General features: G+C 36.9%; 1 protein-coding gene across 1 annotated transcript; it reads right to left on the bottom strand.

The window, feature by feature from the left end:
* Positions 1 to 684: 684 nt before the first annotated feature.
* Positions 685 to 21,481, bottom strand: PNPT1 (polyribonucleotide nucleotidyltransferase 1). Its single transcript, XM_069787665.1, has 29 exons — positions 21,264 to 21,481; positions 20,483 to 20,543; positions 20,107 to 20,181; positions 19,125 to 19,230; positions 18,061 to 18,110; positions 17,501 to 17,564; positions 17,367 to 17,414; positions 16,587 to 16,700; positions 16,134 to 16,320; positions 15,564 to 15,615; positions 15,179 to 15,236; positions 14,930 to 15,026; positions 14,731 to 14,833; positions 13,437 to 13,507; positions 11,925 to 11,961; positions 11,024 to 11,090; positions 10,820 to 10,909; positions 9,892 to 9,945; positions 9,680 to 9,786; positions 8,956 to 9,027; positions 8,795 to 8,858; positions 7,076 to 7,159; positions 6,504 to 6,587; positions 4,366 to 4,472; positions 4,222 to 4,277; positions 3,570 to 3,648; positions 3,089 to 3,136; positions 2,549 to 2,707; positions 685 to 1,763 (listed from the first exon to the last, which is right to left on the bottom strand). Exons 1-28 carry the CDS (start codon positions 21,446 to 21,448, stop codon positions 2,552 to 2,554), a joined length of 2,376 nt encoding a protein of 791 aa, XP_069643766.1. The 5' UTR covers positions 21,449 to 21,481; the 3' UTR covers positions 685 to 1,763; positions 2,549 to 2,551.
* Between the last annotated feature and the right edge of the window lie 550 nt (positions 21,482 to 22,031).

The following is a 22,031-nucleotide window of genomic DNA, read 5'->3' as shown; positions in this document are numbered from 1 at the left end:
CCCATCGCATTTCTCTCCTCAGGTAAGAGCAGCTGGTTTGTGCTCTTCCCAGACAGTTCCCAAGCATATTTTTTTCCACCCCTTCCCATAGGGTGTAAAACTTGTTACAAGTGCAGAAAGTCAGGCTGACTGTACAGGTTCTGTCACAGGTACATAAAAAAAATATGTATCTTTTTCCTACTTTATCATCTAACAAACAGAAACCCCCCAGCACTCCAACAGTTGATTTACTGAGACCATGACCTATCACACAAATCATTGATACTCCTGTTACTGCAGGCAAGAAAATACTTTTACAGGAAAGAATGGGATTCTTTTGGCTCATAAATCATTGATTTTCACATTCAGATGCAAGCATGCTACTGGTAATGTGCAAGCTAAAAAAAAAACCAACAAACCCACTTCTAAAGTTAGTATTTTATGTAGTATTTCAGTAACTAGAACATCCATCTGTTCTACTAAGAGGAGCCTTACAGAAGTTTTTCTGCAATAAAAGAAGCTAAACCTTGGAAAACCACTTAGATTGCAGAGGGCAATTTCTGAGAACAGTTATGAGAAAAGGAAACATTTCAGCTTCTGTTCAGGTATTTTAACATTTGTCTACATTATTTCATTAACACTGTCCAGGATTTTTCAGTCTTACATGATGAAAGACAGACAGACAACAATAAAGGCAGCAGCCAATCATTTTTTTCTTCTTTAATATTTTAACTTAGAATAAAAAAAAAAGGCAGAACACAGAAAAATTTTTACTGCATATTCACATTTCTCCTCTCCCCAGTGGTTTTTTGGTTTTTTGTTTTTTTTTTTTCCTTTCAGGAGGTCCAGAGCCCACTTGCCATCAGGTGGGAAGCTGATTTTCTTATTAGGTCTATCTACAAATTGGTGAACATCAGAAGGGACACCTCTTTGATTTTCAAAGTCTGTAACTCACAGTAGAAAATCAAGTTGTTCTTATGAGCCTCTGGGAAATGTTTTGAAATCTAAAAGACCAGTGAATCCATTGACAGAACATAGTCAATAGAGAAATTGTGACACTCTTAATGAGGAGGTTTTAGGGGGGTGATTTATCACATCAATTGTTTATTCCAAAACAATTATTTTAATCTTAATGTTTTCATTATATATTTTAAAATTCAGTGTTAATGAACCCAGATAACAAACGATGATGTTTCAGCCAGGTAGTTTTGTTCCCCTTCTGCTCAGATATTTTAGCAAGTCTGAACCCTACGACAGTTACTGATGTATTTATCTGAAACAGTGTCAATCACGTTAAAGGTGATACTTCTAAGTCTTGAGCTATGTTTTGCTCAACATTTCAATCTTGTACACTGAAAATCCAGTAAAACTGGCCAACTGTGCCTCTCAACTACAGTCATAGCTCATCAGCCAAGTACACAGCATTCCTTCTCTCAGAAAATAATTGTTAAATACTTCCTTCTCATCTTTGCATTTTTATTTTGAGATGACAACGAGAAGAATCTCAAGCACTGAAACGTAGTCTGCTCTTCAGTCTATACAATTCCATGTTCTTAGATTCTCACCCTTGCTATACAAGATAAGAGCACTGGTTGTTTCTGTTTTTCTTTTAAATGAGTTTTTAATCAATTTGAAGACTTTGAAGTTCTACATCACCTTTAAGCATAAATAGTGTCTATTTTAAAAACATGATTCACTACCATTGACCTGCAGATTCTTGTGTAGACATCTACAGATCCTAGCAAAGGTTGGCTGTATTTCCATGAACTATCACACCTTTTTTCCTGAAAGAAAGAGAAAATACTCTGTAACCAACTAATTATATCAAGGCATCAAACTCAGAAACACTTCTTAAAAAAAAAATTCGTCAGTGAATTTTGATTTCTTCTAGTGTTGTGAATCATTCCCAGAAGATTGCCACAGACTGCCTTAAATTGGCAGATGGAAATGCAATGCACCAATGATAATCTCATTGTGTAACTCCTCTTGATTTTATAATCAAGAGCAATCAATTTTACCTTCCTGTTCTAGTAGCCTCATAAAGAAAAAAAATGCCATACACAACAGCTTTTGGAAAAGTTTAGGAATAAGTCTACTAACAGTCAAATACACGCTGGGAAACTAGTTCTAGGGAGGAGCTTTGGGCATTCCATTAATTGACTGAGAAGTCTCCACTAATTGACTCAAAACTTCCAAGAAAGCAGCTTATTTTTTCTTCTCTTCCCCCACTCTGGTTTTTTTTTTTCTTTTAAGAAAACGTTGGCAAGGTAGAGAAGAGGGAATGCTTACACAGATGTTGTAGATTAACAAATAAGTTTGTTTTGGAGAAAGTAGACTGTCTAGGATGCTGAAACTGGATGCCAATTTTACAATATCAAGCTCTTTACAACTGCAGCACATGAAAGGGCAGTCGCTAACTTACAACATGCTGCAACACAGCTGGCAAGCAGTATTTGCACACCACTGAAGGTTAACTGTACAACATAAAAACCAGATTGATACAATTCTTCACAATAGTTGTAAAGAAAGTGCAGTACTGAGTCATCTTAAGTTGTTCTTATGGCCTTACCTGTCACTGGGATGAAGTAGAGGACTGGGGAACAGTACCTCCCAAGACAATACTGTTTTTGTCAGTTAGGGTTTTAAGCACAGTTGTGGCTGGTGTCTGTAGAATTTTACGTGAAAGCCTCATTCTACCATCAGTTGGATCACGTCCAAAGTATTTAACCTGTTAAGAAAACAAACCACTTTAAGACTGGCCAACTTAAAGAGCTGGAAATAGCATTTTCCTTAAAAGGCAGTGGTTTGCATCTTTTTGGTTGGTTTTGTTTTTTTTGGTTTGTTTTTTTTTCCCCAGTTTGACACTAGAAAAGCCATAAACAATAGGCACCATTTAGCCTATATAGCTCTGTCGAATTAATGTGGTGCCTAGATAGCAGGAGTATGACACTAAATAAATCTAATTTGAAGTGATCAGGCCTTTAACCAGCATAGAAAGGGAATGTGATATGGCAAAATATTTTCTTCATAAACACAAAATAAAAAATTCACTCAAATTCTAAAATATGAACAGCAGTTTGTTAGCATCTTAAAGTTAAAAAAAAATTACCTGAATTTCTTGTCCAACTTCTAATCCCAAGGCACTAGGATGTTTAATCTAGAACACAGTATTTTTCAGAAAAAATTATTTCAGTGTGATTAATTTTTTAAGGTTAGTTACAAAAGTTCCTTCTTTTAGGAATTCTTCATGCTACCCTTCAGACAATCATAGTGGCTCAACACTACCTTACAAATAACTGGTTTCTACATGTTACATAGAAAAGGGTATTGGAGATCTAAAGAACTTGGTGATGTGCATAAAAGCATAAACAGTAGGATTGTAGTAAGCATATAGTTAGATTATTTGCAGCTTTATGTACAGGGCAAGCAGAGGTTAAACAAAAAGGTGCTGCTAGTCTAACACAGCTTTTAACATAAAAATGGACTCTAGAACAACAGTATGTGTTACAGCTAATGGAGACTATGTTCAGTGAGAATCGATTAAAAACAAGTACAAGTGTCTAGTTTATACTTGTTTAAGCATGTATTACCTTTCTTTGATCAAGTTGTGAATTATGAAGTAACACTGGTGTCATGTTTGGATACAATTTTACCATCACTCCAGAATCTCTGCAACAGAAAAGAGCACAGTTATTTCAAAATACATTGATAGAAGTCTGTAGGTATTTTACTCTGCATATTGACTCCAAAGCAAGTATTAGTAAACTTCTCATAAACAAGATTTTACTCCCCTCTTTCTAAAAATCTTTTATCAACCATAACATGTCCACCCATTTTTCCTTAATTGAAGTGGATGGAAATTACTTATTTCAGGACAGTATTTTACAGTAATAAGTACCATCCAAAAAGTGCATGTAATTTTTGCAAGACAAATATTGGACTGAAAAGTGAAAAGGAAATTCCTACCATCTCTCTCAGATACAAAGATGAAAAAAGAAAGGCCTTAGGTTTTATTTATAGAGACATTCCAGTAACTAAACAAGCAGCAAAAATAAACAGCCTTATTAAGAAACACAGTAATATTTTCAACAGAGAAAATATCAAGAATGATGCAGGTGCCAAGGTCACCAGCCTAAGTTTGGCATCCTTAAAAATCAATTATTTTACATCATATTGAGGCATCAGGAATATAGCTACGTAAATAAACTAATTTCTACTTCAACTCCAGAGCAGTTTTTATACCTTATTTCAGTTATCGTGGCTGTATAAACTGCACCAAATTCCAAATTAACTTCCTGCTGTAGTGGGGGGGAGAAAAAGAAAACAGTAAGACACAAATTCACAAAATGCAGGTTTAAAAAGCTAACAACAAAAGTTTATCCTTACATCATCTTTGCAGATTTCACGGATAAATTCTCTTGCTTCATGCATAGCACTAGGTGTGGGGGCAAACACAGAATAAGTTTCTTCATCCAGCTGACTTACAGTTACACCTTAGAAAGAGAATTTAAGGAGAGGATTTATGTGAACATTGCTACTGTTTCAGCAAGCAGAAAAGTTACATTCAGTAAGACTTGCATAGAGCAAAATGATTTTTCACAGACTCATTAAGATCTCAGAGTCCTAATCATTTCGAATCTTCTTCAGATTAGGCGTTGGACAGCTTTACATGCAACTGAATGGAAGCCATGTTACAGGTATGCTTGCTAAATACCTGGACAAACTTGTGTTCCATATAGGAACACAAAATTGTTATTATAATCCTTTTATGGCAGGAAAAAAATTATTGAAAAAAATTTGATTTTATGAATGAATCTCAGCTTCTATGAATTAATTTCACAGAGAATTTTTAATAAAACTATAGCTTTCATTAATAGCTGATAGAAATTAAAGTGTTTCAGAGCCAGAACATAGTAAGATTGCATGGTAAAACTCTTTCCACCTCTAGACTAGTTTTCTGGCCAACAGACCGCAGAGGCTTGCAACCAAAGGGAAGTATGATTTTTCCTCCTTTTCTCCACCCTAATCCCGTGAGAAGCACTAATCAAGCTAGCCTGAGCATTAAAAAGAGTTTCAAGTCCAAAGCAGCTGAAGCAGAACACCTACTTGATAGTCCATAGACATCAGTCTTTTTTAATTTTTAGCTTTCTAAAAGTAGGGAACAAGTAAAGAAGTTGTACTATATTAAGCAATAAAGGGAAGAATTTGCATTTACAACAAAGTGCTCATAAAAGAAGTCTGATGTATTTAATATCACAGCAGAAATTCACCTCTGCTACAATGGCTGACTACTGGTTGAATATTACCTTCATCGCCTTGGAGAGATGGTAAGGGTGCACTATGTCTAGTTTCACTGGTTTGAGTCATTTGAACAAAGGTTTTTAATAGTGTAGCCTCTCAGAAATACTTAATGCTTTACAAATTCCATTCATTCACTTCCAAGGGCAACCACAACATCAAGCTATAGGCCTAATTTTAAGTGACCTGTCAGTCTGCATTTATCTCAACCAAAGTATCAATTGCCCTATTTAGGAAATGCTAGTGAAAGAGGCATCAACTTTGAATTTGGCACTTAAGGCCAGGCAGGACAAACCACTGTGTAAACAAGTAAAATCCATTTATTCCAAGAAATATAACAAGGTCAGGAAACCACTACTTGCTACCCGTTTAAGCCCCAGTACAGGTCATTCCTACAATGGGGTAGTGAGTTGGATTTCTAACATATGCTAGCACGTTAACAGTGTATACAAGCTCTTCACAGAATCCTAGGAAAACAGTCAATGAGCACTGTAGGAAAGAGTTCAATGTCCCCTCATAACCACAGCAAAAAAGTTTTAGTTTCTAGGAAGAGAAGCTGCATAGATTTGATCTACACTTCAGCATATTCCTGATCAGACTTGCTTGACTTCACAACTTTCATTCAGCACTCTGCAATACTGTCCCTAGATGAACCTTTAATTGCCTCTTCTGCAAGCCCTGAAAAACACCATCACACATGCACTAAACTTCCAGGAATTCCTGCTGCAAAACAAACGGCAAGCACTTTTACAGAATCTACACAACTAAGCGTAGCTGAAGTGAGCTTCACCTAGCTCTTCAAAATACATGCACCTCTTATCAAGATACAGTACAGACTCAGTTTGTACCGAGCATTGGAACAGCTAAACATGCCAGTCTGAAAACAAAGGCAAATACTGTTTTGCAGTCTGCAGCATAAAGCACAAATTAAAAGTACCCTTTTCTCTTAATAGTTCTTCCTATTTACTTATTAGGTTGTTGCTGCCAAAGCACAAATGCCAGTTTTATAGAGGTGGTCTACAGAACAATTTGGGAAGTTTAAGTTTAGCTACTTACAGTTTCTGAAAGAACATAAAGATAGCATTAAGATTTAGCAATAACTGTTCTAGTAATACCTGTGCTACCAAGATCCACTAATTAAAACTCCACACTAGTAATTTTTGTATAGAAAAGAGAAGCTAGTAACACATTAAAATAAATTGTCACCTGAAGTAAGAATATCTTACCAGCCTGTGCTTGAAGTTTTTTCAGATTATAGGCCCCAGGACCAACGAATCTTAACCTTTTTGATAATGGAACGTGGATAGTTTCTGAAAGAACATTTAAAAATACTTTGAAATTCTAAATATAATAATCTTGAAAGCTGTCACAAAAAATTAGTCACATTCATTTACGTTTTAATCTTCTATAGCTACTTGTATTATTTGCTGAACATTGACATAATTACACTTAAGAATTGAAATAAATGAAAACGTAAAATACAAATACTTGGATGAGTGTAAATTACCTTAAGCCATGCCAATACTGACATCTATATCCACTCTGATTTTGTGAGAGTTTCACATAACTTCAGTTTAATTCTGTTTTCTGGTATATAGTGAAATAGTACAGTGCTGCCTCACATGGCAATAAAACCCAAAAATTCACCTCAAAAAAAAAGGACAAAAAATAACCCCCAGAGGCAGGTGCAGAAACATATAACAAACATTCATTAAAAAAGCTGTTTTAAGCAGCAGCTTATTGTTAAAAAGATAATTATAAAAGTTATGCATTCTTATCAACATACAACTAACATTACCTACAACTGGTCCACTTTCTTTTCTGTTAGGTCTGGGTTTTGCCAGCGTTTGGTTCATAATTTGTAAAATCTCCCTCTTTGCAGCTGTGAGGTTTTTTTGGGGCGGGGGAGGAGGAGGAAGGAAAAATAAAGAGTTTTGTGTAAGATTAAAATAAATTTATGCAGTTTTTGTTATAAAGTAGATAAACATCTGTTCATATAGTCTGCCTCCTGCCTAACTTCAGAATTTACCTTGGTAACTTAACACATTTCAGGTAGCGCATCTTTGTTGCGGTACCAACATTCTGCTCTGTGTATGCAAAACCTACGCCTTCAGCACATTTATTGATTTTATGCAGCCTAGAACATTACAGAGAATTCTGTTTCAGTGTATTATTTAAATAAATCACAGTGCCTATAAAAGCAACAAGGTGTAGCTTTGATTAGTTAAGTTATAATACACTGGCCTGGAACTTCAGCTGAGCTGCCTTAAGTGATACACCATTAAATAGGAATTACTGGTTCTTACATTTTAGTAAGGGTTTTCTTACTAAAATCTTGTTATTACAATCAAGTTGAAAATTTTCTCTTACAACTAGTTAAATCCTCATTAAAGCTTGTAGCTTCAGTTTTTCATATGGCTTAAGAATATTTTAGCTGTGCACGTCAGAATACCGACAGCAGTAAATTTCAATAGTAAATATAGCTGAATTTATGGTAAATAAGAAATAGTTTTTGCTATTCTTTCTATAACATTATTCTGTTGGATTTTAAAAAAAAGTCATGTAATAGGATGTTTGTGTGTTAGTCCAAATCCATTTTGGTGTTACAGTAACACTTAACATATTTAACGAGCAACAGGTGCCTCCTCCCTCTCCCAACTTTCACCAATCAAAAGCAATCCAGTTTCAGTGAGCAAAGCTGCACTTCAGCCTTTACACCTCTGTTATTCACAGGGTACCAAGCTGCTAGATCTTAACCATCAACTCCCTGAGATGACATGGACTTTTACTTAAGTTCTAAGAACTTGCTGCTCAAGACACATTTAAAAATTAGTCTGAAGTTACTTTAAAGTTAGTTTGGAGCTTATTTTTAACAATCCTTTTTACTGACCTATTGCACAGCACAAACCAAACCTCTTTTCCCCAACTCACCACATATGGTTTCACACAGTATGACAAAAATCTTATAAACTGACATGGCCTAGTAATATTGTACTTGCATCAGTCAAATCCAAAATACTGCATGTAAATATTTCTTCATGTATTCCTCTACCCTGATGTTGCTCTTCTGCATAAGTTCCCTCCCTTCCCACTTTGCTATGCCACTAATTTTATTGCAATTTTTCAAAGCAAGTTACCCATTGTACTAAACTGGTGACTGTTAATATCACACCATTTTTGTTCTGTTTTAATAAAAAGTAACCTCCAGGAGCAGCAGACAATTTCACTGACATTATGTACAATAATATGAGACTTAAGTGTGGTGGGAAGGGCCTGGCTTTTTTGGAGATTGAATGCTCTCCTCCAACACAAAAAGCTATTTATTTTGCATGAAGTGCCTATATGGAAGTATAACAGACAACACCCAAATTAGCCCAGTTTTTTTGAAGACAGCAGCTTTTTTCCACAATGAAAACAAAAAAATTAGTAATTTATTATTTAGTTTCATAAAACTTAGAATTTAATACAATTTATCACTTAATATGATAAAATGGGTGCAAATACAATATGGACCTACCTGTAGCTTGCTGAATAGCTTCCATTACAATTTTTACTGGTATTCCTGGCAGTTTTAGATCAGCCTAATACGAAAAGAGTTAAGTTACATCAATATGTAAGGAAAGCTTTTTTAGATACATTTTCAGAGTTCCATTTTAGGAAGATTTAATGTTACGATACCTGCAAGGCAGTTATTCCTTTATTAGTACCTGCCATCTTGAAATCCATATCACCATAGTAATCTTCAATTCCCTACCAGCATAGACAGAAAGAAAGCAAATTGGAGTAACTTTATCCCACTGTCAAGCCTCGTTATACTAAAAGTACATTCTGTGTTTCAATAAGCCACAAAGTAGTTCTGCAGACTTGGAATTACTGCTGAGACTCACGTGTTTTTTCTTCAACCTTATTTTGCTGTTTTTGATTAACACTGTTCCTTTCTCTCCTTATAAATTAAGAGCTTTCATGCACTAGTTCCTGAACAACAGATCCACAGTTGATTTTCTACTAGCAGTGGCTGCCACAGGAACAAGCATCAGCAACACGATAATATGCATTTCCCCGCCCCAGCAACTTTGTCAAGTGCTCATTCTCCATCCAATACATTGTGTTTTTCAATAAATTATTCAAGAATTATTAATCTCTTTCTCCCAATTGGAAAGAGAGAGCTTAAAAGAAATAACTGAGTAATTACAAAAAACTAAGAAACATGACTGGACATTTCACAGAGATTTTCTGAAATAAGGGAAGAGTTTGGGAGACAAAACAGAGAAGATAAAACTATTCAATATTTCCAGTAGTGTATGTTCCTGAAGTAACTGGGTAAACAGTTACAAAAGAAGGCCATAGAATGTATTTTACAGAATTAAGCAGCAATAAAACCAACAGTACTAGAAACACTCACCAGGATGTCTGTCAGCAAGCGATAGTCCTCAATATCTCCTTTTTCCACACTGCATTTGGTAATGAGACCTATTGCTACACCTGCCACTGCACTTGATACTGGAACTCCTAATAGTGGTAAATAAAAATACATTTTTATAACCTTTGGCCATTTACAAATCCTGTAACACATTATCATATGTAGTTTATCCTTTTAAGTGCCATATTTTGTACCTGCATCCATTAATGCCAAACTTCCACCACATGCAGAAGCCATTGAAGAAGACCCTACAGAGTTAGAAGAATACAGAGGGGGGGAGGGAAGTATTAAACAATGGTCAGGAGTATCTGAAACAAAACTTGCTAGTGATATTCTTCAATGACAGTTTGACAATTGACTTGCTGCTAGAAAATACTGTACAGCACCACACATACCACAATAAATAATTACAATTAGAATTTTTCTGTAGCATAAGTATTTTTAACAAGAAACGCACAATATACTTTTAATCTTTCATGATACTGATACCAAAACCCCTCAAACACCACAATGAACATTAAATATTCTAAACAAGGAATCTGTGGGTTTTGCAGGAAGCTGCAAATGGGACTCCTTCCCTTTGTCCACTAACCCCTTCTGCAACCCACCTAATCTCACTACAGTGCTATGAAATAGGAGGTGGACCTCAGGGAGCTTCCTGCCACACACGGGAATCTGCAGAAAGGTGAAATGGATAGCTCTCTCCCAAACTGGGGAGATGGGAGAGAACAAAACAGCCAGCCAGGAGAAGTTACCACTAAGTCAGTAAGGGTACCAGCTGTGATTAAACACTGAAGAATGGGTCTCAATACATGCTGATTTATTTTCCTCACTCTGTAGCATAAAAATGCTGCCAAATACCATTTTATTAAACTCAGAATTTGTTTGCCTCTCATACTGATACTGTGCTGTTACACAAATGGAAAGAAAGGTCCATTGTTCATGACCATATACATCCTTTTTATTTTAAGTACTTCAGGTAATAGAGCTATCAAGATTAAGAAGGTTAAAAATGAAATCTATTACCTAAAATGCCTACAACTCAAGTTTGTCCAACTCAGGTTTTTTTAAGAGCTAAATTTAGTCCCTAGCACTAAGTTAAAAATAAGAAAGTCATAATACCATTTGACTCTAAGACTTCAGAAGTAACTCGTATTGTGAATGGGAAATCCTGGGGAATAATTGGTTTCAGAGCTCTTTCTGCCAGTGCACCTGTTAAAAAAAAAAAAACACAAAACACAACAAAACACCAAGTGATCCATAAATAAAAACAATCAGACAAAATATTAAAACTTACAGCATGGGACTTCTCTAGTCTGAACTTACCATGTCCAAGCTCTCTTCTGTTCATACCAGTAACTTTGCCAATCTCATTAGTTGCATAAGGAGGAAACTATGAAGTAAAAAAATGTGTATATAGAAAATTAACTAATATTTTTTCTCCATTTTAAAACATACATGTAGAAAAAAATTCTTTTTAAGTTTTTGCGCATCTCAAGGAAAAAACAAGTTTTTAAAAAAAAAAAAAAAAAAAATCAAACCACTACAGGACTTCCATCAGTCACCCGGTTTGCAAACCAGGACCAGTTTAGGTAGTGTTTAGTAAATGTTTTACTTCCACTGAACAAAAGAGAATAAAGCAGTCGCAAGGTAGTTGAAAAACAACACAAGCTTACTCCAATTAAACATATCAGAATAAAAAATTAAATTTTTTAATTTAATAAATTAAATAAATAAAAAAAATTAAACTCCAATTAAACATATCAGAAATCTTGTTTCTGTCATACATATAATGGAACAAGGTATGCCTGTTGCCTGTATGAAATACTTTGGGCAAGTTCCAAAGGCTGAGAGATCCAAGATGTAAAAGCACTTATTTACTATTGGTGCAGTATGTCAGCTGAACACTATTAATAGTTTACTAAAAATAATAAAGCAGGTTAATCGTGCTTTCAGTAATATCCCATTCTTAAGGGGCTAACCTAATGTTAAGGTATTAAAAAGGTAGTATAAAATGGCAATTTACAAATTATCTAGGGCCTTTTAGGAAACCAGCACTTTTGTTCACAAACTGCAGTATAAACTTACATATGAATTAGAATTAATACATTTTAACAAATCTAGAGATAATTTATATCCTTGGAAGTGATCAATTTCACCTTTAAAAGCAAGGTATGAAGCCCTTCTGTGAATCATGCAGAAAAAACTGTGACATGGTAAAACTCACCTCATAATGCAGCATGAAGTTTTTATCTTTTATTCCACTATTAATTAAAAACAAGACCATGTCAAGAAAGAGCAACCAAATATGTCTTACATACAATAATACATAAGATTATATTCAGTTATGCTTACAAATAGACCCAGCAAAAACAATGAATCAATAGATTTGCTGATCACCCACATTTTCCCAAAGGTTTTCTATGGAGTAAACACATGAAAAAGCACAGTCTACAAAAGAAAAACCTCATGTGCTAATCATCATCATTAAAACAGTTTCCCTAGCTGTTTAGAATAGAATAGGCCCTATCAGTTCCTTATGCTGGTTTTGGTGTGTCTGAAGCAAGAAAAAAAAAAACAAATTCAAATTTCAAGAACAGCAGCATCTTACTGTACACATTGCAGTAAGGCCTCAGAAAAGTACGTGCTCAGAATGAATACTGAAAATCTCTGTAACCACAAAATAGCTCTTGATTAAATGAAAAAAGCATGCTCAAAAAAGTTACTGAAGTACCACAAGACTTGACTCTTAGCAATAAATACAAAAAAGCTAATCTATAAAGTTGCTTCAAGTCAAGACTTGCCCGTAGTTTCATATAGAGGCAATCTCTCATTCACGAAGCAACCTAATGAGTGCTAATTAAAATCCATTATTTAGCACAAACTAATTTCCAAGAATACCAAAATTACAGACTATGGACAAACACCTCTAGGCCAAAAAAATTAACTAACGCAAAGCTGACACATTAAAATGTAGAAGCTGCAACACTGGTGGGATGAGATCACTGAACTGCAGCTTTAAAGGGAAGGAGTTTCTCCTCCCCAACAAGTTAGCCCTCAGCAATAAAATGTTAACAGCACAAGGACTTGCTTGCTACATTGTAAGTTAAATTTTCCTTACTCCATTAAGAAAGAACACAAATATTTTCACCTTCTGAACATTTTTATTTTGAGACAAAATGGGAATATATAGATAGGCTGATTCAGTTGGGGGGAAAAAAACCCACAAAATTATCTGCTCTATTTTTTTTCCATTCAAACCAAACTTGACAAACAGAACAGCACTTCACAGGCTACCTGCATCAAACTTATCGAGCAAGACTTCAAAACATCTGAGAAACAGATTAAATGAATAGAACAGATATCAAGTTCCAAGTGTGAAGATAAATACTTGGAACAAAGAGAATCGACTTTCATCAACTGTTTATTTAAAGAGACTTGGTATATGGACACAGTTTTACAGATTCAAGAGTAAGTCACTATTTTCTTTCTCTTGAAACCAGACTAGATGTTACTTGTAATACTGTCCAATTTCAAATGTGTGTCTATGGAGTTAATGTCACCTTGACAAAAAACAACTGCCAAGATCTTTTGAGAACAGGCCACTTCAAAGCCTAATTTTACACATTTATTCAGTCCTAATTAATATATATATGTCAAAGTTCAAGGAATTTTTATCAAATGTGCTTAAATGCTCACCCTTTATTACCACCAACAAAACACCAAAAGATGTACATACCTCACCGCTGTTGAAATAAGGTCTGATTTTACACTTGATTCTAGAGAGTCAAACGTAACTGTACAGAGAACCTAAAATAAAAAGAGAGAGGGCAAATAAATTGCTCTTAAACACTTCCACCTTTCACAACTTTTACTGTTTATGAAGAATCAAAAAGAATGATTTCAGCAACAAATATGATGCCATCACCTACCACCTCCGCAAACTTTTTTTTCCTTCATAGCACAAACTTACTCATAATCTGTAAAGCTTGTATAATCTTACAGGTGATCACATTTAAAAATACTAATTTAATGCTTCTTAACCTAGTAGGAGCCTCGAATAGTTTGTTCACTAAGAAACCAAACAACTTTGTTTAAGAGCCAGGGCAAGATGCAGCCACCATGTTGTGCAAAAGAGCAAGCCTGTTTATCACATAGACTTGCAGCATGTGTTTTTTTAGTGGGGTAAGAGGGAACAACATTGAGGAATAAATCACTGTTTGCAACTACCCATGTACCCTGTACTAAGTCAGATCAACAGCTGACAGCCTTCTAGGAAAATGAGCTATAAAAATATGGGAGACCAAATCTTGAGTACATTCTTAATTCAATCCACCCAATATCTGACACTTTTGGTAAAAAAGAGAAAAAAATCTCAAGGTAGTTTTTTGGGTACAATTTCCCTATTTAGTCCAGGTTACATATGAAGTTTCTTTTAAAAGACTTCTCATGACATACACAATTTAGCACTGTCCTGCATACCACTGAGTCACCCATTTTTCTAAAAATGAGCAAGATTATATTTTACATTAAAAGCTTTTGTTTCAACAAGTATCTCTAACATAAGAGTCTATGTAGAGGGATGAAAAAGGTATGATTTTGGACTTATAAACAAAAAATTTTACTTCAAGCCATCCTGAATCGGAAAGCTTTCTTCTCAAACCACCTACTCCCAAGACAAAACCCAACCAACCAAAAATGCCCCAAACCTGCCAACCTGATCTGAACAAGGAGAATCCTTACAGCTTCTAACTTTGGTTACTAGACATTTTTCAGAAAGTCTAAAGACACAATAATGCTTACCAGACTCATTCTGGGCACATATGCTTATATCTGTCTTGTTCATGTAGCAAGGAGCCAAGCTTTGTCTACTGTCTTAATGGACTCAGATGTATTTTAATTAAATCTAAACCGTTTTCTAGTTATTACTATTTGAATGTGAAGAAAAAGGAAACTTTGCATTTAAATGAAAGATACAAATCTTTCAGCTTTCGATAAATTAATTTATAGTTTCTGACGTTTAAAGATACTACCTGTGTTTGACCTCTCTGAAATAACGCTGATCCATGAAGCATTTTAAACATGTTCACTTCACATTTGATATCTCTGAGGGAAGTCAAATCTCTCCCATCACACCTAAAGTTACAAGCAGAAATTATGAGATCAATGGAACTATAGTCTTGGACAAAAAGTTGACAGAAATATTATTCAGTAGGAGTTTGATATACTTACCTTCTATATTCATTCAGAACAAGATTTCTAAAAATATCCTTTGAAACCATATTGAAAGATTCTATGATTTCATAAGGCTCAGCCTCTGGAAATTTTTCTGGGTATAAAAAAGAAATTGCATCTGAAGTTGGAAAATTAATTTTATAGAACTTCTGCTAAAATAGCTTGGCCAAAGAGCACACTGTAATTCTAAGTAGTACTAGCTCCATTTAAGCATTCTCTAAATATTAAGAAAGCAGAAAATAATACCTTTCAGCTGTTCTTCTGTTTCAAGCCTTATCTTGTTAATTGCTTCATCTCTAGAAATCTAGAACACAGGATTTGCAACCAGTTAACTCTACAAGGCAGAATAACAAAGGAGGTTTGGGTTGTTGTGTTTTTGTTTAGTTTAAAATTCTGTAAAACTCCAGGAATAAGGAATAGGATTGTCACACAAATTTAAAGATCAGTAACATACTGCAAACAAATACTCTGGTAGATAAGAATTTACAGAACAATTTATTATTACTATTGCAAATACATGCAGAAGAGGAGAAGAGCTTTTATTAACATTAGCTTAAAACTAAATCTTACTACAGTTCCATTACGATATTAATTAAAAAATAATTATATCACGTTTGAACTAATTACTTACTTTATCATGGCTGGAATCTGTGAACACTGCATAGATCTTGTTAAAAGCAAGTCTTTCAGAAGAAAGGAAACAATTTTTGAAAACACATCTTAAAAAACAATTACACAATTAGTTTCTTTTGAGGATTAAATGTTTGTTTTCACTAGCAATATCAAATCACCAGACTGACATTCATAAACATTACTAGCCCCAGCTGTCCTTCCTGCCTGCTCTCCCACCACCCCTCTCAAACTAGTTATCATTTCCATGGATCATACACGCCAACATCCTGACTTCTCTTGTCACCATTCCACAAGAGTGGCATATTAACTTACAATTCCTTTACTGAATTTTCAGGGTATTTGTTTTGCCCTGTCCTTCTTACTAAGTATAAAGCCAGAGAGCTGAAGGCTGTGTTCCTAAGTTTCTACGGAAAATGCAGCAAGTAATTCTGAACTTACAAAACATGCTATTTTATTAAACAAAACACCCAAACTATCTAATTAGAGATCATCAAACTAAATGATCATTAAATAAGCATTTTGAGTCACTTAACATAATTCAGATCAAAATTATTTGTTCTGAACTTACTTCTTCACGCATTCCACAATCTCTTCAGGAGCAACAAATAACTTCTGAACAGTTCTCTTGACAACACCTTGTTCTTTCACTAGTTGTTGAATTCCCTGAATTATTTGCTGGGTATGCTTCACCCCTACTTTGATAGCATGACAGAAGTCTTGTTGCAATACGTTCTCGGCACTTGCTTCCAACATAACTATCAATGGAAAGTTAAAAATTAAGTAAATTACTTTTTTATTGTTCAATAACAATCTAACTCAGCTGAGGAAAAACAGATTAACATTCAACTGCATAAATATAATGGAATTTACTTCACCTAACCAAAAGGTACCTAACCTATCACTGTTGTTTATTCCTACTGTTGTGTAAAAACACAAGTTTCAAAGATTAGGCAAATATCTGCAAAGAGGCACCTACCTGATTTTCAAACACTCAAGACATACTAATAATTAACCTACTTACCAACTTGATTCTGTGAAGCTCCAGCAATAACTAAATTTAAAGCACTAGAAGACATCTGTTTTCGAGTTGGATTGATAATGGTTTCTCCATCAACCAGTCCTACCCTTACTGCACCTATAAAGAAACCCCAGAAAACTATTATTATTATTATAATAAGGAAGCTCTTTAAGGCATCATTTAACTTTGAAAATTATACATCTAAAAACAGCAATTAAAGCTATGGATTAATTTTAAAACATGAGCTATATAATAATAACAAAACTGTAAGGCAAAATTATCTGTTCTTTAATTTCTTTTGGTTAGTATTACTGGGTAGGGCATATAATGCCGAGCAGCATTATACACAAGGCTGTAAGTCTATTAGGTTTTTTTAGTCATTTGAACACATTTTCTAGAAAAAAGGCAGGTGAAAGGAAATTACAGCTAAACATTTGTCCTTGGCTAGATCACTTCTCTTCTCCAAAAAATATTCACAATGAAACAAAGAAGTATTCTTATTGAGCTATTTTCTAAATGATGCTTTTCAAGACTAAGTTTCTCTAAAGAAAAAAATTTAAGTCATTACTATATTGGAATATAAATCCTTCCAGAAGTATATTTAGTCCAGAAAAAATAATGCTTTCAAGTGCAATAATGCTATCCATTGTAAAATTATTTTCAATACTTGAACCAAAAGTTAGTGGACTTCAAATTCAGATTCTTGTTAAAAAAGAAAGCATGAACCGTGGTCTAAGTCTTCCATTATGTTCAAATCATCATCATTTCAAAATATTTACTTACCAATAGGACCATTCCATGGGATATCAGATAATGCAAGTGCTGCAGAAGCTAGAATGAAGAGATAAAATCTGTATTAGAAAAAAATGGATCACATTAAAAATTACTGCTCATGTGTGATTTAAACATCCTCTTACCTCCATTAATTGCCAGAACATCCGGATCATTGACGCCATCTACTGCTAAAAGATTACAAAGGATCTGGCATAAGATAAAAGACAATGAATAATTTTGACCTATACATTTTTATTAGCTGTCAATACAAAGCTAAGAACAATAAAACAAAACATTCCACATATTTATACAGGCCTATACTACAAATGAAAATTTGTTCAGGTATTTAAACTAGAAAGCTCACAAAAACCCACTAATGTATAATATCGTATCATATCATATGACATATATTATTAGCCTTTCTTTCCTCTGTTGTACAGAGGATATTTGAATTTTGTTCCTGTATCTCTACAACAAAATTTGGAAACTAGCATGTAATAAAAATAATTTAGGATAAGGAAATGACAAACTAAAAAGCAGCATTACACTATTAGACTGTTTTGCAAAGTGTAAACCCCTCCTGGATGCTAATGAAAATTGCTTTTCTTAAAACAATGCCTGTATCATGTGAAATTTTCATTGGATGTACCCAGGTTTCCCATTCTGAAGGTAGCTATAGTTAAGGACAGTGAATGTGACCTACCTGTGTATCATAAAAGTAGCCTACTGGAAAGAGTGGTCTGATTGACCGATCTGCAAAAGAAATATTCCAAGTCTAAGAAGTATTTGGTTTTCAGTAGTTAGTATTCAGTTTGTCTTGTAATAACCCCAGAAGAAACTGACAACATGGTTTAAATGAAAGACCCAGTCAAACAAAAAAGAGAAAAGGCAGAGAACCCTGAAGGAAATTTAGTATGACATATAATCAACTCTAAAATTTCAATAGCACTCAGAGTAGAGTAAGAGTTAGTTGGGTGAGCATACCCACTGTCAGTAACACAAGGTAAAAACATTGAAAAAGTCTTCTATGCTTTAGGATACAAATAACCTATTAAATAGTATTTCACCAGAAATATCTTCAATGAAGGGACATAGTCCTCAAACAGAGAAAAGCAACAAAAGCGTGTATGTTCAAAATACTGCATTATTTCCATGATGTGTAGATTTCCTATTAATTTTTTTGCAGTCTGAAGTGTACAGGACTCTGTAACAGCCTAGGCCTTATAGGCTGTTCCCTCTCCTAATTCTTTTCACTGCTGTCTTAAGATGCTGATGTATTTGACATCAGTTTTATATAAATGTTGAATTTCAAGGCATTATCTTATTCATCAATGGAGATAGCCATGATGGAGATGACTTTTCAAGCAGGATCAAGAGGGAGAGAATAAGTCTATACCAATCAGTAAGCCTGCCTCTTTGTATTTCAGAGTTTAGCTTGGTTGTCTCTTCCACCTGTCCAGACAGATGTGCAACTGTTGGGATGTTATCTCTGTAGTTAGGATGAGATCTTAATATCAACAAAGGTGACAACAAGGTTTCTCAAGATCCAGGCTTTTTATATATAAAGGAATACAGACACAGCCCCAGTTGATATATCGTTTTAAAAATCAGTACTGATAAACAAGAAACTACAAGTTTGTTTTCTTCTGACATTACTGCAGAAACAATCAACTCTGCAAAGAGCAGTTATAAATTACTCTTTTCAAACATTCTTGAGAATATTACAAAATATTTAAAATACATTGTCAATAAAGTGTTCCAGCCTACCTATTACTCTGCTCGTAAGAATTTCTTTATCGGTGGAACCAAGTTCTCTTCTTAGATAGTTTGTAGGAATTCTTCCTGCTGCAGCAGCTTTCTGACGGTAGTCAACCTTTTAATAACAAAACAGGGATTCCTAAAGACAACAGATTACTTATTTCAGAGCCACAGAATCATTCAGGTTAGAAGGGACGCCTCCAAAGGCCTATAATCCAATCCCCTGCTCAGAGCAAGGTCAACTCTGAATTCAGGTGACATTATTCAAGGCTCTGTCTTGATGCTCAAATGGACTCTCCCATTCTAGATCATATATGGGCTGCCCAGCCAGTCAGACCCCAGCCTGAACTGTTGCAGGGCACTAGTGCACCCCAAGTTCAGGACTTCATGTTTGTCCTTACAGAATTTCATAAGGTTCCTGTCAGCCCATTCCTCCAGCCCCTGGTCCCTCTGGACAGCAGCCCTGCTTCTGAGCGTATCATTTGCACACCCCCCCCCAGTTTGGTGTCATCTGCAAACTTGATGAGCAGGAATTCCAGGTCACCAATACAAGTATGAAACAGGTCTCTTTCCAGGACAGACCCCCTGAGGAACTCACTCTTATTCAGCCTCAAGGTAGAACAAGCATCATTAAACCTTAATAACCACAACCCTTAGAGCCTCATAATCCAACCAGTCTTTCACACATCTAAAATATAATATTTGAACATGGATGTTGTGGCAGACAAAGAGCTTTTCTAGAAAGACTTTTTTTGGTACAAAGGCTTTTGTAGAAATCCTTGCTAAAGTCAAGGTATACAATATCCAGTGCTCATCCCTCATCCATAGGTCTAGTCATTTTATCATAGACTGCTATTCTGAAATCCAGGGTCTGTAGGCTGCTGATTGCACTCCTCACTCCTTCCAGCGTCTTGAACTCCACTATTTAATAACTACTACCACTGAGGCTACCACTGATTATCACAAAACTAATTTTGTCATTAGTACTTACCACTAATGGCACAAACTGAGATGCAGAAGGCTTAGTTTTACTGACTGCTGTGACCATTACTGCTGTGTCACCTAGCTGGATTAAGGAAAAAAAAGAAAAAAAATTGAAAATTACCTGCAGCTAAAGTCCTAAACTTATTCACAAACTAAACCGCCAGAATATTCTTTGCAGAAAACAACCACATAAATCCATGACTCACACCATTATTTTTGCTTTTCAAACAATTTTTTTTCCTACAAAACACAGCTGTACATTCATTAGGGATTAAACTGCCACTTGAGGCTCTGTATCCTTTCAATAGACTCTGATGTCCTAACAATGACTGTTCAGATCCAGAAATTTTGAAGTTGCACAAATTTTAACTTTTTTTTTTTACCTGAACAACAGCAGATCCATCAGCAAACCTAGCAAGTTTTCCAGAAGACAGTTCCATCTTTCTGTCAGAAAGAAATAATCTGTTACTCACGGTGAATTCAAATTTTCCAGTACTCCTGCATTCATCTACAGCACCAACTATACAGAATGTAGGCTACGCTTCGTATTGGACATAAAAATCCTGATTAGATCTGGAAATTGAAACCCTCTGACCAAAAGTGACCAAATCCCCTTAACTTCAACATGCTTTTGCCTCCAATGTCCTGCTGCTTTCACCTTGAAGCAAAGACTTGCAGCCAGCCACATGGGATGTCACCTAAAGCAACGTATATGGCTTAGAGGCGCAATGCTTTGCTCACGCCGGGAGAGGAGGAATCACCCACCTGTTCAAGCTGGATTTTAATTTTGCCGCCAGAAAACGCAATGCACACCTGCTGTACCCTCACAAGAGAAGGGGAGCTGCCTGCGCACCCACGAAACACCTTTTCCCACCACAGCTGCGGAACATTCTCCCTTCCGCGCAGGAAAGGGAAGGAAATACACCTGCTGCTCACCCGCGGAGAGCGAGGAACGGCACGGCAGGAGGATCAGCGGCAACTTCTCCTCACGTTTGTTCAACCCGCCACCCCGGACGGCTCTCTCGGCGCCGACGACCGGGGCCCTGGGGTCCGCCGGCCCCCTCCCCACCGCCGGTACCGAAAGCCGCTCCTCAGCCAGGGCCGCAGCCCAGGCCCAGGGAGCGGGGAGCACCCGCAACGCGCCTCCGCGCTGCCGCCCCTCACCTGCCCCCCACTTCCACCGTCACCGTCCGGCAGGGCCCGGGCTCCGCCGCCGCCGCGGCCCCGCGGGCGGGCGCCAGCCGCAGCACGCAGCCGTCCAGTAGCAGCCGCCGCCGCCATCGCGCCGCGGCCCCGACGGCCAAACCGCCGAGCGCGACGCGGCGATAGCTCGTGGTGGCGGCGGCCATGGCGCCGGTGGGCAGGAAGAGGCAACCCCAACGGCAGCCGCCACCCGATTGGCTCTCGGAAGCAGCGGGGGAGGGAGGGCGGCTGCCGCGCAGTAAGCTCGAAACCGATTGGCTTTCGGACCGGCGGTTTAGTTTCGGTTCCGCAGCGCCAGCGCGTCCCTACGCCCCCTAGCGGAGCACCGCCGGCTACGGCGGCTGAGGAGGCTCAGGCGGCGCAGAGCGCGCGAACGCGGCGGCTCCGGGGCCTCCGGCAGGGCCCTGCTGAGAAGCCTGAGGTCAAAAGCGGCAGAAAAAACTCCGTGGCGGCGCCTGGGTACGAGACGGCTTTCGAGCCGGCTCAGACCAAAATTTGGGGGACGCCAGCCCAAAAGGGGCCCAGACCGAGGGAGAGGACACCTGCACCAGGGCTGCCACCTCCCTCCCGCCATTGGCGCCTCAGGAGACTTTGTGGCACCTTTGCACCCGCGAGGCCTGGTCCGGCTGCCCCAGGCTCGGCAGCCAGCGCCTTCGGCCCAGTATTGCTGCTGAGTGACAGCAGCCGCAAAAGCCTGGTGTGGAAAAGCTAGTACATGTTACACAGTCA

The sequence above is a fragment of the Haliaeetus albicilla genome, chromosome 7 (genome assembly GCF_947461875.1).
Source record: "Haliaeetus albicilla chromosome 7, bHalAlb1.1, whole genome shotgun sequence".
Lineage (NCBI taxonomy): Eukaryota > Metazoa > Chordata > Aves > Accipitriformes > Accipitridae > Haliaeetus > Haliaeetus albicilla.
This window is presented reverse-complemented; position numbering and strand designations above follow the sequence as displayed.